The sequence below is a fragment of the Chanos chanos genome, chromosome 12 (genome assembly GCF_902362185.1).
Source record: "Chanos chanos chromosome 12, fChaCha1.1, whole genome shotgun sequence".
Lineage (NCBI taxonomy): Eukaryota > Metazoa > Chordata > Actinopteri > Gonorynchiformes > Chanidae > Chanos > Chanos chanos.
This window is the reverse complement of record NC_044506.1, coordinates 13,165,483-13,183,786: the sequence shown is the minus strand read 5'-3', so window position 1 is coordinate 13,183,786 and position 18,304 is coordinate 13,165,483. Positions and strand designations below refer to the sequence as shown.

At 41.6% G+C, this 18,304-nt stretch overlaps 1 protein-coding gene across 2 annotated transcripts in view; it reads right to left on the bottom strand.

Moving 5' to 3' along the window:
• Positions 1-1,162: 1,162 nt before the first annotated feature.
• Positions 1,163-18,304, bottom strand: part of atp9b (ATPase phospholipid transporting 9B) — a 30,956-nt gene continuing 13,814 nt past the window's right edge. Inside the window, exons 12-30 of one of the 2 annotated variants that reach the window (XM_030789194.1) lie at positions 15,252-15,412; positions 14,831-14,973; positions 14,509-14,621; positions 12,360-12,611; positions 9,624-9,785; positions 8,967-9,059; positions 7,904-7,987; positions 7,607-7,777; positions 7,024-7,122; positions 6,529-6,618; positions 6,174-6,318; positions 5,752-5,816; positions 5,350-5,505; positions 5,036-5,100; positions 4,738-4,846; positions 4,324-4,381; positions 2,747-2,950; positions 2,021-2,053; positions 1,163-1,516 (exon numbers count right to left, since the gene is read on the bottom strand). In XM_030789194.1, coding sequence (XP_030645054.1) covers positions 1,380-1,516; positions 2,021-2,053; positions 2,747-2,950; positions 4,324-4,381; positions 4,738-4,846; positions 5,036-5,100; positions 5,350-5,505; positions 5,752-5,816; positions 6,174-6,318; positions 6,529-6,618; positions 7,024-7,122; positions 7,607-7,777; positions 7,904-7,987; positions 8,967-9,059; positions 9,624-9,785; positions 12,360-12,611; positions 14,509-14,621; positions 14,831-14,973; positions 15,252-15,412 — 2,340 coding nt within the window. In that variant the 3' untranslated portion in view covers positions 1,163-1,379. The remainder of the gene's footprint in view (positions 1,517-2,020; positions 2,054-2,746; positions 2,951-4,323; positions 4,382-4,737; positions 4,847-5,035; positions 5,101-5,349; positions 5,506-5,751; positions 5,817-6,173; positions 6,319-6,528; positions 6,619-7,023; positions 7,123-7,606; positions 7,778-7,903; positions 7,988-8,966; positions 9,060-9,623; positions 9,786-12,359; positions 12,612-14,508; positions 14,622-14,830; positions 14,974-15,251; positions 15,413-18,304) is intronic. The other variant, XM_030789193.1, reaches the window with a different exon arrangement.

Sequence of the window (18,304 nt, the reverse complement as noted above, 5' to 3'; positions counted from 1 at the left end):
TAAACAGTTTCTTCACATATACTACAGAAAGAAAGGCTTAAAATAGCTTTGATGTAAACTGTGCAGCAATTGTCCGAGTCAGCGTTGGTTACACAGAGCAGAGTCTCTTAAAAAGAGTGTGACATATTGATCCTTTGTATGAAGGTTGAGATTCAAACGGACACTGATTTGTTCCGAGTGTAATGTGGTCCTGTGCGGTCAAAGAAAAAACCTTGCGTCAAAAGGAGATTGCGCTCAGAACAAATCGCTCTATAACACAGAATTATAACACAGAACCCTAGGACTACCGGGTTTGTTTTGTTTCCTCCTCATAGAAAAGCTCTGAAACTTCGCTTTAATGTATAGTACATATAGAAAAAGCAGACAGACCAATAAAAGTCGTCTATGTTGAATCCTTAAAGACATTCAGAATTCAAAATACAAACCATTCAAAATACAAAATTCCACAGCTAAACCATATCCTCACATCTTCTATCCGTCCTTATGATTTGTGGAAACTTAAGTAACCAGAAATAACAGTTTGATTGTATGACCAAAAAATGGTTCTGCTACTATGTTATGTTATATTAAGGGTGCCAGATTTGAACTGAATTTACTTTAAAATCATTCACAATGCTGTTAACTGATACCCCCTCTGGATTATGGAAATAATACCTTTTCATGTGACTACAACAAGCCCAAGCAACATGGCATTTCAGTACAGAATAGAAGTAACCACAATAAATATTAATATTAATAAAAACAACATTCAAAACTCTCAACCCCCACGTGCCCGTGAAATCCAGAAACTGCTTCTATAGAAATAAATCTGATAAGTATTTAAGTGCATCACAACAGAAGAAAGCAAAGATTTCCTCCATTAGTTTCTTCATTTCTTTTCTTGGTCTCTTATTTTTGTGCTTAGTCGTTTCAAGTATTCCAATATTTCAGTGTCATCACCTACAACGGTCTCTAAAAACCCAACGTCGACTCCTCATTCATGAATAAGCACAGAAAGAATAGTGAAGAGCAGATTCACATTCAGTACTAAAGAGTCCATAGCATGAAGCATAGTCAAGCAGATATAAAAGGTTCATGTAGCAGTAGCATACATGCTAGCCACATGATGTGCTTACAAAGCCGTCTTTTTTTTTGTTGTTGTTTTTTTTTTTTGGACAACTGAAGCCCTCATTAACAAATATCATTACCAATCTATGACAGATAGTCTGACATTTAAAAAATATGAGCTGCAACCACACAGCTTATTTCATTTGCTTTATAAAAACCCTCACGGAGATGTTTATAGAGTCCATATGTGCTTAATGAACGCTTTGTGTGTATGCTTTCGTTGTTGCACACATTAGAAAACCAAAAAAGGAAAAAAAAAAAAAGAAAACTGTTCAGGAGGAGAGCTTGGAGTAGCTGGGCGGTGAAAACTTGCGTTTCAGGTATTTGATGATGTAAAGTGGAAGACAGCTGACCACTGTGATGGCGCACACCTTCCACAGGAAGGCATGGGTTGTGATAAAAGCCAGATCTGTGAGAGGAAACGAGACACAAAAACAACATTCTGAATTAATTCTGCATCAGGAGAACTGATGATAAACATACACATCTAACATGGGCGGGTGGATCCCTCTTTTCGTGTCTGTCTGAAAAGAGGCTCTGCAGACCCGGAGACAGTGCACCGTGAAAGAATACACACACACACACACACACACACACACACACACATATGCACGCACACACATATACACACATACACACACATACACACACACACATACATACACATACACACGCACACACACAGAGAAACGATGGAATGTTTCGGAAAATGAGAAACAGCAAAGCAAATCAGACGCCAGATACCATGTCACGTCACATTCACGGTCCTTGACCTGGGTGAATCACTGCACATGACTGAGCGGTCACTGTGGGGTAATACACACAGCATGACCATGAGTGTTGGAGAGAAGAAGGGATCATGAGCACACAGAGAAAAATGAGTGAGAGTTGGCCCAGAGCTCAGCTCACCTACCCAAAAAAGCTCCCAAGGATACTCGCCCTATGCCTGTGTTAAAGGCACAGAGCGGAGGAGGAGCGGAGAGAGGCAGGAAGAGAGAGAGGGGGAGAGGAAGGAAGAGAGAGAGAGAGAGAGAGAGAGAGAGAGAGAGCTCAAGGATTAAAAGAGACAGATCATATTTAAAAGGGGCAGCACAAAAGCGTGAGAGCACGTTTAACTAGACTTGTGGACACACCAACTTACAACGCAAAGGTTAAGCAACGTAACCAGTACAATCAAGGATTCAAACGAACTATTAATGCATTAAAATCTTAAGGGAAGAGTTAGGAAAAAACTCTGCTTTCTTACTTAGTCTAACTAGTAAGATTGTGGACTTTCATACTTGTGGAACACAAAATGTTCAACAAATATTATGCAGTATTCTTCACACATGTACATTATGAATCTTGTTAAAAAACTAAAAATTTGATCAGGGTCCAAAAAACTGTACCTAGAAGCAGCCCCAAATACAAGCTAAACTAAGGCCCATGTAAAAAGTAATGAACTAAAGGATGAGCAATGTGAAGGTCTCTAGACATCAGAAGAGACAGCAACCAAAGCACAACATACAGAGAGAGAGTCTAGTAGGTTTCATTAGAGGCATGTTTAAAACACTCAAACGCAGCTTTTAATTCCTTCTATCACTACTCAGCCCAGGTGGGTCCAGAACATTCTGGAAAAGTGTGAAGGCCTTGTACTCACCATAGTATTCGTTGAGGAACGCGAGGGAGGCGAGGTAACAGCCCAGACTGAAGAACTCGGCCACCGCCATGAGCCAGTGCCACGTTCGCACCGTCAGCGCCACCATGAGCAGCTCTGTCAGGATGAGCGCTGTGAAAGATATGGCCACCACGTGTACAAATTCAGACTCAAACAGGAGCAGAGCTCCATACATCAGGATGCCCCCTGTTGGAGAAAAGTGAGTAGTGTTGATGCTTGTCCAAAAAAACAAACAAACAAATAACACCAACACCCCCCCCCCCCCCCCCCCGTTACTTAGCCTCTTTTATCCAACACCAAAGATACCCACAATCAGTCAAATGTTTACAGATGGCTTGGTCACCATCTCCATGTGGGGGGCAGTATTTCATTTGCCCTTTAAATTCAAGCATGTTCAGGGAGTATCCAAAGTATCTCATATCTATACAGGCCAAGCGGCAGGCCAGATATTAGAAGGGTCTAGCAAAACACCATGACCCTCAGTGGAGTTCCTCCACACTCACTTTCGTCTGGTTCCTACTGTATCAGGGTCGTCTTTCATTTTAATCATAACCACTCTGCAATTGAGCCTAATGGCCTCTGACTGATCGCATAATTGCTTTTTCATACAGTGGAGCTCCGGAACATTCCAGAGAGTTAACCTCTGGATTAAATGAAATCTTTGCTCATATGTCTCCATTTTGTGTGTGTGTGTGTGTGTGTGTGTGTGTGTGTGTGTGGGGTTTTTTTTTTCAGTATTAACATTTAATTAAAAAGAAGGAGCTGTTGGGATGTCACGCTTGGGCAGAAACACAGATCTTTTCTCACACACCAGACGGACAAAACGACCACAGAAATATCAATTTACGAAACAGACAAAAGGCTGCGTGTGAGAACTGGCCACCGTCCGGAACTTCAGTTACTGAAGGATGGGAGAACGGAACAAAGATGGATTCATTAGGACTTCATATCAGCCTCCGGTTACAAATATCTAAAGAACCTGACAGACTTCAAATACTTTCTAATGATTTGATAATCTTTAGATTTTTTCTTATTTCAAATATAATTTTTATATAGGTTTTTTTTTTTTTTTTTTTAAATTTCAAACTATGTTTGAAAACATCCTCTTACAGTAGTGCATAACTAAAAGCCACTGTAAGTAACTTTCAGCAATTTCCTTATTTTGATTTCAAAATACATCAATACTTACTAACAGTGAGTAACTTGACTCCATGTTACAACTAGGAGAAGTAAAATGCTGCCTTTTTTGCCTTTCTTTGTACTGTATGACGACTTGCTTGTTTAGAGAGTGGCACCTGCTGTGCCAAGTAAACATCATTTGTTTTGGATTGGAGAATGCTACTGGATATTCTTACTTTGCCCTCCATACCAGAAACACACCTGCACAAAATGCCATACCAGAAACACAAAATGCCATACTTCTCCACACTAGCTCCATAGTGAAAGAGGTCCTTCACAAGGCACTATGACTTGGTCAGCAAACAGGCAACTAGACATTATGGAAGCAGTAGTCAAATAAACAAACACACAGCTACAGTAAAATAAGGATGTCTCATTACCTTGATACACACTAATCAAGACCCAAATTAGGAAGGTCTTGAAAGACAAGGAACGACCCTGAAAGATAAAGGAAAAGAAGACATTTTCATCTTGGAAAACAAATCAGCACTATTCAAGTCAACCGCATAAATGATTCCTCTCCTAGTCAACGCAAAACAAATGTTAATTCTCTTCCACTGGATGTGTAGAAACACAATTCATCTTTCTCACCATACACAAAGTCCATGGCAGAAACGCAGTCACCGAATGATCAATTTACAAACTACTCGTTTACAAACTTAGAAGCGGGATCTTTTGTTTCTTTTCGATTAAAAATGTTTATTATAGCGGGTGAATGATCTACGGCTGTAGACCTTCACTGAAAAGCACATTAAAAAGCTGGTAGAGTGGAGTGTGAGGGAAAGCGGCCTTACCTTTGTGAGATCTTTATAGAGCTCAGGGTAGAGAAGGGCCATGTCCGGCTTCACGTCCTGATCCAGGACCAGGGAGAAGACTGGGAACATGGTGTAGATAGTGGCGTAGCTGCCGCGAAAGCAGAGGGGAAACAGCACAGCATGAACACAAACGCACGGCGTGGCCACACCAAAAGAGCAACAAGAACAGGGTACAAAAAAAAATATATATATACATATATATATATATATATGACAACCAGCAGTACCATGCACTTTTTTTTTTTTTTTTACCGTGTTAGAAATCATGTTTACATACCCCACCATGAGGAAGCCTTGATACAAAGGTACAGAAGCAAAGTAGAAAATTGAAGAAAACACAGCCTGAAAAGAGAAGAGCAGGTTATAACCGTTCAAAAGTCTGACCACTGCCATTATCTACAAGTCAAAGAATGCGTTTGTGACTGAGAGTCATACTGTTTGGTCTTGCTGTCTGAATTGATCATTAACTCTGCTAAATCTCTAAAATTCCCCAGAAAACAGAAAGAAAAGCATAGGGCTGATGATTAGGACAGAAACACTATACATGGAGTAAAAGCCTGGGTGGGGCCGCAGGTGTTGTAGCAGCATTACCTGCATGGTGGAGATGATCATTCCCCTGTGCATGACAAACTGTCCCAGGGCAGCCGAGCGTTTGTAGCTGTTTCGGCCATGCACCATGAGCAGTCTGCCAATGTGTTTAAACTGAGTGATGGAGAAGTCTGCAGCCAGAGACGCTTGTTTCCCCTCCTATAAAAGTCACACCATTCAAACATGATTACTCTTAGCTTTTATTTCACATTCACGTGTGTGATCTTTAATCTTAATTTTCATTCTTTGTTACATTTCTATGTAATTGCTTTATTTACTGTTTTATTATTTTAACGTTTAACTAACAAACAGCATTTGGTAGCTTCAAAAGGCTTATTAAAAGGCTTTTAAAAACTTTGTTTTGTCTGTCTTTATCAGTTAAGTTACAGTGTAAAGTTGTGTTACCTTTCCCTCTATGCCAATTCCACAGTCTGCAGCCTGTATCATACTGACATCATTTCCTCCATCACCTGAATCAGACCATCAGACAAAAGACAGTCAAGTACAATCTGAATAAGGTGATTTGCTTCAAATGTACATAGCAATAATTTCACCAAGTTCACGTGCACCTTTCCATTAACATGTTTTACTGTTCGCTCACTGCCACCTAGTGGACACTGGTACTCAGTGCACTGCATGGACAAGAACAATACAGTGAGCACAGCGCAGTACACTACAATGCAGTGACTATCAAAATCTAACATTTAAAGCTTATGTGTTCATCTCTAGCAATATTTACTAACTGACTACTCCAACTATGAAAAACGAGGACAAGGTGAATGAGACAGTAATTGAAGAGGAGCTACTGAGGGGCAAATCTGGCTCACCAATGGCACAGGTTCTGTTGGCTGTGTGTTGCTGGAGCAGTCGGACAATCTGGGCCTTTTGGGTCGGAGAGCAGCGACAGCACACAACAGCGGGGCACTGACACGCAAGCTCCACAAACTCATGTTCATAGTACCGCAGGCACACCTGAGCACAAACACACAAAATAACAGATTTAATAGGAGGTCAAGACCTGAACAAGATAATCCAATATGTATCATGTTACGTGTACATGAAGAAAAAGCGGCTTGAAAAACCTGCCCTTAAAGAATTTTCTTCCCTTTCTGTGCAACAAGCTTTCGCATCTGTGTACAGTGAAATGTTACAATCTCCATATGTTTGTGCTGTTAGTTATACCTCTAGTGAGTCTCCTGAGATGACCAGAGCACAGTCATGCTTCCTCCTGAAAGCATTCAACTCCAGATGGGCTTCTCCTCTGTTAGACACCTGACACAGGGCCACACATACTCAGTAACAGCACAGTACCCTCACATAGAGTGTCTTTCATTTCACGGTTCAGTACAGGGCTATACACACTCAATACTAGCAGAGGAACTTCACATACAGTATTCCTCATCGCACAGTTCATGACAGTGCATTACAACAGTGTGTTGTTAACAAGCTTAAATTTGTAAGAAACTGTAAATGCATAGTATTTTTATGGAGTCTAGATCATGATAGTGTGGTCACAGTACTTTAAACTAGGCACAACTAGAGCCATGAATCAACAGCTAGTTTTGGCTACATACCGATTTAAACCTTAGTTAGTAGTACCCTTATAGTAACCCATATTTTATGTAGCTCAACAAAAACGGCTGTTGGAAAAATTGCGGGGATACAAAAGGCACTCACAGGTCTGAAGACATGAATTTCCTGATTTCTTGACACCAGGTGAGAGCTTTTTGCGATACAGGTAGCCGTCTCCAGCTTATCTCCCGTCAACATCCAAATCTGACAATACAAAGTTTTACAGAGAACCAAACAATGATTCTTCGAAAGCTGGTAAGAACTCTTTTGAGAGTGATTTGGAAGACTTCTCACAAAATTCTCAAAATCCTCAGTGAATAACACAGGGGACAAGAAAAGGACAAGAGTTTGCTTACAGCGCCACCAATTTACACAATCTGGAAGTGTGATGGAACATTCCAGTACAACTCCAATTCAAAAGCGCCTCATGTTTGCATTTTTATAAAATAAATGAGAAGTGAATTTACATCTGGCATTTCTTTTTTTTCTCCACTGTACTGAACCACGACCCCAAAACCAAGGTATGTTGTGAACCGTGAATTTCTGTTACACCCAAAACACAAACATTACTCATCACCGTTCATTTCATTTCTGGCATGGCTGATCCTTTATCTAATATACTGAATGTGCTCTGGCGTTAGAATAGTGAAAAGCACGCTGTGAGCACGTGGGTGGTCTGCACTCTGACCTTGATGCCGGCGTTCCTGAGGAGCTCCAGGGTGGGCCGCACGTCTGCCTGCAGCTGGTCCTCCACACCCGTCAGACACAGCAGCTCCATCTCCCTCTCCAGGCTCTCCACCACAGCTGCCACCTTCAGCGCTCGGTCATGAATGCTCAGCTTGGCCTGGTTATAACGGCTCTGTACACCAACAGACACACAACTGCTTTATGCGTGTATGTGTGTGTATGTATGAGTGTGTGCGTGTGTGTGTGTGTGTAAGTGAGAGCGAGAGAAAAAGAGAAAATGCAGAAAGTGTATCTGTACCTCAAAATCTTGATACTGTTCTTCTGACAGAGCCTTCTTTGCGACCACTAATGTGCGAAGGCCCTCCCTAGCCATGTTCCCACACTAGAGGAGACAGACACACAGATCAGATGGTAGGTGAGTGAAACGAATACTGAAAGAGCACAAATTTATGTAGATAAGAGCACATCAATAACAAATTTTATTCATTATAAAGTATATGCATTTTTTCAGGCCTAACATAAATGACTATATTCACTGTTTTCCACGAGTGAAAGCAATAACACACACACACACACACACACACACATATACTGTATACACTACGATCCCTTCCCCCTCAACTAACACACAAAGGCAGGATCAATTCCAAATAATACAGCTGGAGGGCCATTTCAGAGCACACAATAAAAAACTGTGCAACGGCGGTTTATTTTTGATATGAAAATCCAATGGTCAGACGCTGATGTGCTGATTGCTTATTGACATGTCCCCATAGTGGCGTGACACAGACGGCAGGATATTACACTGCATAGAACATCATTAACACCATGCTTAGGAATTATGACATTCTGTACTGCCTCCCAGTCACTCTCTTCATTTAGGTCACTATTTCATTAATAAAAAAACATCACCTCCGGTCTTCATCGACTCCATATTGCCAATACGATTATGAACATTTGATTGTGAATTTTTCGAGCATCCTCGCTGCACTGTAGATTTATCAATACTGCCCTTGCTGAATAAGGTTATGAAAGACAGTTGTGTGAGCGAGAACTCCCTTGAACACTGAATGAGGGATTACAGAAATACGATGGACGTGCATCGCCTTAATCTTCACACACTGTAATGCTCAGTATGTAATTGTAACTGTGCTCACAAAAGTCTCTGAATGAGTGATTAAACAATGTACTTAGGTTCAACTAATGTCAATGGCATTCTGTCACACTGAGAATGCAGGCAGGAATGTTGGGACTGATTAACATGGCACAGATTATATTTCTTTGTGAGTTAAGAATTTCAGCTGTGCATTCATCTACCCTGTAGAATATCTGTAATTCTCCACCAGTGAGGACATTCTCACCTCTTCTTCCAGCCAGTCGTTGTACTGAACAATGCTTGCCATGGCAACGTCAGCGCCTTTCATGTAGAATGTGATTTCACCTGTGGATTCCTCCTGAAAAAAGGTCAAAATGATCAAATAAAAGATGTGAACAGTTACATGCGTGTGTCTGGCTGCATGAAGAACGCAGGATATCCATGCTTACACAAACATGGACACATACACATACATACACACATCCATGGACTATAATAAACAAACACAAAGCTGACATGCACCATTTCAGTAAGCCACACATGCATATTGACAGACACAGACATGCATGCATGCACCTCACTATGCCAAAACTGACAAAGAACACAAGACACACACTCCCAGAAACTGGATTTAGCAGTATGCATAAATTCATACTCACATGTAAATGAGACAGACATACACACACAGGCACACACGTGCCTACACGCGGGCACACACGCTGAAACCCAGGCGCGTGCACACAGGTGCACAAAAACACACACAGAGGGGTGTGCAAACACACACACAGACACACAGGCACACGCGCGCGCACACACACAGGCATGCGTGCGCACGCACACACACAAACAAACAAACACACACACACACAGACACACACACACACGAACACACGAATACAAGCACGCAAATACAAGCACACACCCTGACAATGATGCCCATTCTCTTGCTCTCTGAGGTGAAGGGGAAGATCTGGAGGATGTAGAAGGTGAGGATTTGTCCTGCTGGTGTCTTTAACTGCAGTGAAGTCAGGTCTCTGTTAACCAGGGTCAAGCCCACACTCTCTGTCCAGCGCACCAGAGCCACCTACACAGTTATCAGAGAGAGAGAATAGAGTTTAAACAATCAGTTATACACGTTTATGTGTGTGTGTGTGTGTGTGTGTGTGGGGGGGGTGGGGGGGGGGGGGGGGGGGGGTGGGGGGGTTCCCATGTTAAATACAGATATAACGCAAGATGTTCAGTCGGTAAAGCAAGCAGGTCGATTCTGGTTTAAATAAACGGCAAAAGCGTTTCTCCGGGGGTTCTGCCAGGCTAACAATGTGGAGCTGTGCTTTAGGATATGCCCAAACTGTAATACACCCTCTCTCTGCATCACCTCCTTATCAGCATTCCTTCAAGACAGCTTTCTTCTTCTCTCCCCTCCCTCTCACCGCAGGTCTCCCCCCCGACGGTGAGTTCAGCTGGTCCGTCATCGGTGTCTTCGTTCTCAATTTACAGGCTGAAAGGTTGTTATTATGTCCTGACTTGCAAATTGCGACTTCCTGCTCCCCTCCTGGCTACACCCGATCTCCCTTTGACTTCTGAAGCCGTTCCCGCTATATTTACCTCGGCACATCTGTGTGTCATTATACACACGCGTGTCAGGCTAACACACACACAACCAGATCAGGCACCCGCAGTTAAGCATCTCCATGTTCTAACGCCAAAATTCTTCATCTAATTTATGGAGCCTGCTGCGGTGACTAAAGCTGACTATACGTTAGCGTAGAGAATGACTGGGCATGAATCACGTGTTAGGGAATATCTTTAGGAAATGACCTAATTTATAGCTACAGCAGCCTGGCTTAATATATATTATTAATCATTTCAACAGCCCAACGGAGGAGCCCGTAATCATACACCGGTGCGATTTTCAAAATAAGTACAGACAGAGTGGTTTACGCACATACATACCAACGCTAGCACTTCTCAAAAACTCTATGAAGGAAAATGTATGATAAGAAGCCATGGTGACACCACAGCTCACATTAAAAATTGGCTTAACGTCTTATTAGATATATCCTGTCCACCCATTAGCCTAGGCTGTTTGTTTATTTAATTATATAAACTTTACAAATCAGACTGTTCATGATTCCCTATATTACCAAATTACACATGAATTAGAACCCTCTGACCTCTCTTGTGTCGGAGCAAGAATCACAATGCCTGCTCTGAATAACACCTTGCAACCACTGAAAAACTGCCACTGAAAAGCTATTACTTAGCACCAGGCCCCATTATGCAATTCCGGGGGATAATAAATGGCTAATTCATGAGCCTCCACAATCCTTAAAGGTCACGGTCAAACACCACCCTATGGCATCACTAGGTCAGAGGTCATTGGGGGCTCTATTCAGAGAGAGCGGGTTGGGAAGACCTCAGTCCTTGCTCACTTCATTTATCTGAAGAGATGCGATTAGATTTAAGTGGGCAACGGCTCAGTCTCTGTGATGACTGGGTCCTGACACGGCTGTCAATGAGAGTGAGACACAGAGAATGAGCGCTCAAAGCTAACTGCTAGTATCTCAGAGAAAATTAAATATTGATCAATCTGCACGCAGAGACAATGAGGGGAGATAAGGCCGGAGAGTGCTAACAGAAATAAATAAATATACATATCAAGAAGGCTCAGGGAGCCACCAATGCCAGAGAAAAAGTGAGAGGCAAGCTGTTTTTTAAGTGCTTAAAAAAATACATTTATCTGAAGATTTCTACACAACGACTGGGACTACCACAACAAAAGTGTCAAAAGACATTTTATGAGTGGCATGAGTTATGAGACTTCCAATAATAGGTGTGCAGTTAATACATGAACATCAGTTACATACAATTTGAGGTTGCAGACAATATGCAACTACAAGATGATGTTTTTCAATCTATAGCAAAGGGTACAGGTCATGCTGAAATTCCCCAGTGCACCATATGCTAACTTAATTAAATGACCTTGAAGCTCTGATGCCACTTTTTTTCTTCTAATGACTGAATATCAGGCATATTGATGTTCTTGTTATGAATCAATCGCCTCTTTTACTTATTAAATGTTCCTATTGTTTCTGGGGAATGACCAAACAATAAATATCTACTGAAAATCTCTTCAGACAAATTATGACGGGAAGCATCCTGATCGGTGACCTATCTTTGCCCTCTCGGTCTTTGATATTTATTGAGGCCCATCTTAGATTTCTCTAATAACACAATGGCTATATTACCATTCAGCAGTGCAGTAAATTCTAGACTAGACTAGCTTGGTCATAAATGCCACAGTAGCTATATAGGATTACACATAAAGAGAACTAGTGAAGCCACAGGGCAGTCCATTAGGATGATGTCTTATTATTTCAGATTGCACTACAGGCATTTACTGCAGACATGTGGGATCAACACTGTGAGAGAGTGGGGACCCTTTCCAACCATTTGAAATCTGGAGGTGCGCTTTTAAGCAGTGTAAAAGAGAAATGGTAGCTCCAAATCAGAATTTGTTACAAAGCTTTCATTGGTTTATTATGGTGGTGATGAGAGATATTCAGAAAAAAAAACCCCACAAAGGGGTGTTTCTTTTTTGTTAAAAGCTACACTTTTAATTATCATTGTTTCAGAGGGTTTGGATATGATCACTGACCTCATCGGGGCTGGAGGCCTGGTAGGTACGGTTATCATCGCTGAAGTCCTGATCCGCCTCAGTGTACTCCGTCTCCCCGTTGACCCCAGTGCGAGACTCGTACACGGGTGTGACATTGTGACACAGAGCGATGGCCTTCACCGCCTCATGGATTCGGCTACTGACGCTCTTTCGGACTTTTGGTGCAGCGGGCTGAGGTTTACGAGACGGCGTGGAACTGGTGCTGCTCCCATTGGACTGGGCAGAACTCACCTGGACAATGACAACACAAATAAAGTTAGCTTTAGACTCTGGTACTAGGGAGGGGGGGGGGGGGGGGGGGGGTGGGGAAGGCATAGAAAAAAATTCTATGTTTTACTGTGCGAGCTACACATGGAGCTACCTGGATGAACAGGAATAAAGAAAAAAAAAAAAAAGAGTTAAAGAAAATGCTGAAAATGTCTGTGTAGTTTCCACCTTCATAACCAACATCACAGCGGCACGTCTCAGCCCTCAGAAACACACTTCTCACTCATCCAGCACATACAGCACTAATGGATATCTATCAACATAATAAATATTAGAGACAGATTAATAAGTTATTTGACATCAACAAGTTGGTGTAGATCCCTGCATAATGAAGATGTGCTGGAAAAGACGAATCATGTTCCCAAGTTTGCATTGCCACCGACCAAATGATGCTGCGGAACACTCGCAAAGTATTCACAGCCCATCTGCATAATGTTTGCTAAAAGTTTGCTTCTTATGGAAGAAAATGAAAATTAAAAAAAAAAAAAAAAAAAAACAAGAAAAAAAAAATCCACACCACCACTAGAGACAGTAACTGTAAGGGAAGCACATGACATTCCCATCATATCTGCCTCTGAGGCTTCTCTCTCCTCAGCTGTCTCCTACCACCTATCAATTTAACTCAGTGGCAGCGGCAGCAGCGTTGGGTGGGCAGTGCACAGAGCCAGCTGTGTTTGACAGGGTGGATGTGCTTCAGTGGAGCGTATGATTTCTCCTGATTAACCCCCTTCCCTCTGAGAGCACCCTTCTGAGGATGCCAGGATGACAACCCTCGCAAAGCCCAACAAAGTCACAGTTTGACTGGCAGAAGGGCAGACATTCCTCTCTGGTTCACCCTTTCATAGCTGCCAGGCACACACTCCATTTGTTCATCTGTCTGCTTTATCTCACTCACTGGCTGCGTTACAGTAGAGTCTAGATTTGGGGGTGCGGAATACTGTATTTCTCAATCGGCCATTATTGGAATCATCTTCGTCAACGATGCTCAGTAAGGTACATGTGGTTTCCACAAATTCTAGTGCTAACTGAACATGGTGACTTTGTGATAACTTTGCTATTAAATCAAAATGTGAAATGTTTTACATGGAATGCTTAAATTGTTCCACTTTCCATGGCTTTCCAAATTCATCACCATAGTGTTTCATACAGCACTTCAGGAAACAACTTCGGTGCCATTAAACTGAATAACAGTCCTACTTATTTATGTACAACATTATTGCTTCCAATTCAAACAAACATTTATTGCGGTCCTGGGAAAATAAAAGCTTGCTTATTTATAAACAACACAATGTTTATTGATGCCTGTCTAATTTATTATCATCGAAAGGGCCATTGAACCATCCTCCAGGACAACCTGTGTTAATCTGTAAAGACAACACTCAGACATATGGAGATGATGACAATTCACTACAGCTGGTTCTCACTTTCAGTGTCATAAAAATAAAATACTTCTATTATTTATTCATCCAGAGGCTGATTGTCCTTAGAAAAAGAGAAAAATGGATTATGGAAATTATACTGTTAACATGAATAAGCAGGACAGCACTAAAGAGGTTTATCATCATTGTTCAAAGTCAAAAATCAATTCAATCAGCTGAGAATCCTCTGACAAATGGCAATATCTTAATCTTGAACAAAGAGACAAACCTCAAATCAAAATAAACAAAAACATTACATATGCTAATCCTAGAGGGAAGGGCGCTACAGTCCAGCAGTGGAAAATAAAGGTTTGTTGCCAATCGGTGCATGACTAACACTGTGCAAACCAGCATACCACACAAATGCAACAGAATTCCAGAAACTGCCCGTTGGTGAACAGTTATTCCTGTTGCTTTCCCCTGGCTGGACACCTCTGAATTACCTGAGCGTATGACTGTATGATGTGGCTCTGGATCTCGTCCATTGTGTCTGTCCCATAGGATACAGTCCCAAGATGCAGTCGTTTGAAAATCATCTCATTCTGAGTCAGAGTGCCTGCAAAAAATACAGAACGGTTTTAAGTACGTTCAAAGTTCACTGGTGATATGCCGGACATCAGTGCATCCTTTCAATAGAGATGTTTTGAAAAGAGATAAGTATCTACACACTTCTACCCATAAATCACAAACTATACAAAAAGGGAACCAAGTTTTTGTTTTTTGTTTTTTTTTTGCTTAGATCAGAGTGAAACAGGCTGCTTGTACCTGTTTTGTCTGTCAGCAGGTAGACCAGCCGACCTAGTTCTTCTGGTATGGTGCTGGTTCTCACTACAGTGCCCGGAATGTTCTCATCCCTCATGATCATCCAGCCATAGGCTGATTTACCCATGTCCAGATTCACACGCAGGCTACACACACACACACACACACATACATACATACAGATGCATGCGCGCGCGCACACACACACACACACAGAAACATACGCATAAATTCTCCTGACAAGCAAGCATTATGTCCACCAGAATTGTAAAACCCAAAAACAGAGACTTAGAAAACAAAAAAAGCATTTGACTATGACTTGTAAAACTATCAAGGAAATAATGAAAAACTTTTAAATCATTAAATAGTACCTAGCGTAACCGAAAATAAAAGAAAACAGCTCCATGAAAGCTGATGTGCCCACCTGATAGGGATGATGTAAGAGAACAGAACAACGAAGCGGAAGAGATTGCGGTACCAGGGGCCAAGGAAGCCCTGAAGAGCTACCATTACAACAGACAGGACCACCTGGGCCAGGAACAAGGCTTTGGTGAGACGATTAAGCTCCAGGTCAAGCAGACCCACCTGTGGAGATAAAGAGAAGGAACACTGATGCTGAAATCGATATACATGGTATATCTAACACCATACATAGGACTTAACTTCAATTCTCTGGGTGATTTCCTGAATAAACTGATAAGGCCATGCCTCTGTTACATGTTCCAAGCATGTTTTAAATTCCACATGACTAACCATTGCAGCTTTTACACACCTGCCACTAAAATATTGAATTACTATATGTTTCCTTGATGTCTTGCCATTCACACAGCACGTTTCCGATATTCTGCATTTGAAAGGTACTATTAAAGAAAACCCTGCCTTAGTGTTACCAAAATATCTAGTTAATCTCAATCAGTTGTTCCTATTTTGAAGACACAGAATACATTCCAACTTAAATATCCAGAAGAAGTGTTCTGCAGAGAAATGATGAAGACCTTGGATGTCATTGCTTTGAAAAGCCAGACTGATTAAAAACCAGTGCTTTAAGACACAGAAAAGAACCTGTTCATGCACCTCCAATCACTGCACTGAGGACCCAGTTTAAAAGTGCAGGCCTTTGTCATGCAAACTGTGTGTGTAGACGAGGGCATGTATGAGTGGCAGTGCCCGCTTCAGCCATAAACTTCACTGTTGTTCTCTCTCCATGAAAAGCGCAGGAGGTAAAAAAGGGAAATGAAAGCAGACGCTTCCATATTGAAATGGCTTCCGACAAAGGTCTTAAGTTTTCTTTTCTTTTTCGAGTGTGTCCCTTAGCCAATGGAATATGTGGGAAAATTATGTCAAAAAGAAGTTCTCTTTCCCTCTGGCAAGACCAGCAGTGGAGCCCCCCAAAACACAGGGTTCTTTCATCTGTGCACCACGCTTGTAAAAACAGCAAAACATAACATGGCCCTCAGAAAAAAAAAAAAGGATTTGTCTCAAAAGGAGGGGGAGGGACAGACGGAGCAGACTTAGGGGGAGAAAAAAAAAAAAAAAAAGAATAAGAAAAAAGAAAATGCCAGCGCAACTAAGCCTCACTGGCCGGGCCCCATTCCCTTGAGAATTGGGCAAACTGGGAGGACTGGGAGACCAGTCACTGATTTATCAGCTGTAGTTAAAACCCCAGTGAGCTGCCCCGTTGGTTCGTTCCATGCTTCATGCTTGAACTATTGAGGAAAATAGAAGATGTGGTGGATTAAAATGAAGAAAAATTAAGACAGAAGACACAGTTCATGGCTGAAAGCGAGGAATCTCCCCCCCTTTTTTTTTTAGGGCAAACAATGAGTGGCTGAATTTTCTGGGCTTTGCTGAGGATCGGATGAAGTCGTTATTCATTCAGTCAGACAGGAAAAAAAGGACTCAATTACCTCCAGCTAAAGATGCTATCAATGAATACAAAGTGCATATTTTACTCCATTCATCCAAATCCCATTTAAAGTGAAAAGAATGATTCAATCTGCCCTCACTGGCTGTGTGTTTTGTGTGTGAAATTTGATGACGACTTTGTGCTTGCAACATGCATATTCATGGACTGAAATCTATCAACTATGCTGAAATTGAGAAAATGGGTGTTTTAACAATATATCATTATACTGTTGAATGAACAAGTATACTATGTTCAGTTGCGATAATGATACAGCCTACTGTTTAGGGGAATGTACCTAGACTGAACTCAAGAGCAATGAGCAAGTAACATAAAGGAATTGTAACGAACGTCTTGAATAAAGTCTTTATGTCTAAATGTGTTTTGACTGAGAAAAAAAAGTATTTTGGTTACAGCTCCTTGAAGATAAGTGATCAAATCTGAGAACATTACCGTAACTAGCACCTTGAAATAAAACACTCTACATTTCAGCAGCTATTCAAACAAAAAAGAAGAAAAAAAAAGTCCAAACTACTGGAGGCTTCGATCATCCTCCAGATGAAGGATTGTATCTGATGCAGTGTTGTCACTGAACTGGACAACGGTTCGATCCTCACCTAGAATATCAGACGGTATTAAAGCAGTGACAAGCACTGGAAAGCGATAGCTGATGCGCGGTCAGCGGCTTTCGTAGGAGCATTGTGCGAGAAATGTCACAACAGATTATTAGAGGCCAAAACGTTCCTGTGACTTTAGCTGCGTGGTATCGACTTTCAGCCCAATCTCACTCCCCATATTGGCACATGTGACATCATCTCCTTGAGATATTGAATTCCTTTCTGTCATGGAGCTTACATAAAACACTGGTCCATCAGTGGACCAGCAGAATCAGCAGTCTCAGTTAAAACAACTCCTGTCAAAAACGTCCCACAGCCAGAGGGGGCACGGCCATCGCTAGCATGACCACTGTAGCTGAGACAAGCAACATTCATCAAATGAAATGCTATTCTTTGTTCTCCATGCAGGTCTGGACAAATTTAGGAGTCTACGATAACTTTCTTGGTAACTGTACTGAATCAATTGTTATTTCGCATGCATGAAAATTGCTTATTTGTGTGCTCTGATCATTGGATAATAGAAGTGACTGCAACTGGGACTGCACGTGAATTCATATGATCATCTTGAGGTTCAACATCTTATTACATCAGTCAATGCACCTTTTAGAGTATGAAGGACGCTGTCTATTTTGACAATGAGCTGTATTCTCTCCTACAGTACTGTTTCAGCTTGTAATCAGGTGATGTCTTAAATCCGTTTGGTTTTTGTTGTCATTGACTTTACATCTGGTTCTTTAAATCCGTCTTTACTTTACTTTGCCTTGCGTTACAGATGACACCACCCTCCAGAATTTGCCTTGCAAGTATTGCTCATTATGAATCACTTCTACTTTACCTACAGACTTAAAATGTAAACTGCCAGGTTCCAGCTCAGATCAAGTTGAGTCCATTGGCATGCTGAGTTTATAATAGCCTAAAGCTGACCCCTTATTTTACTTAAATTGTGTCTGGCATTCA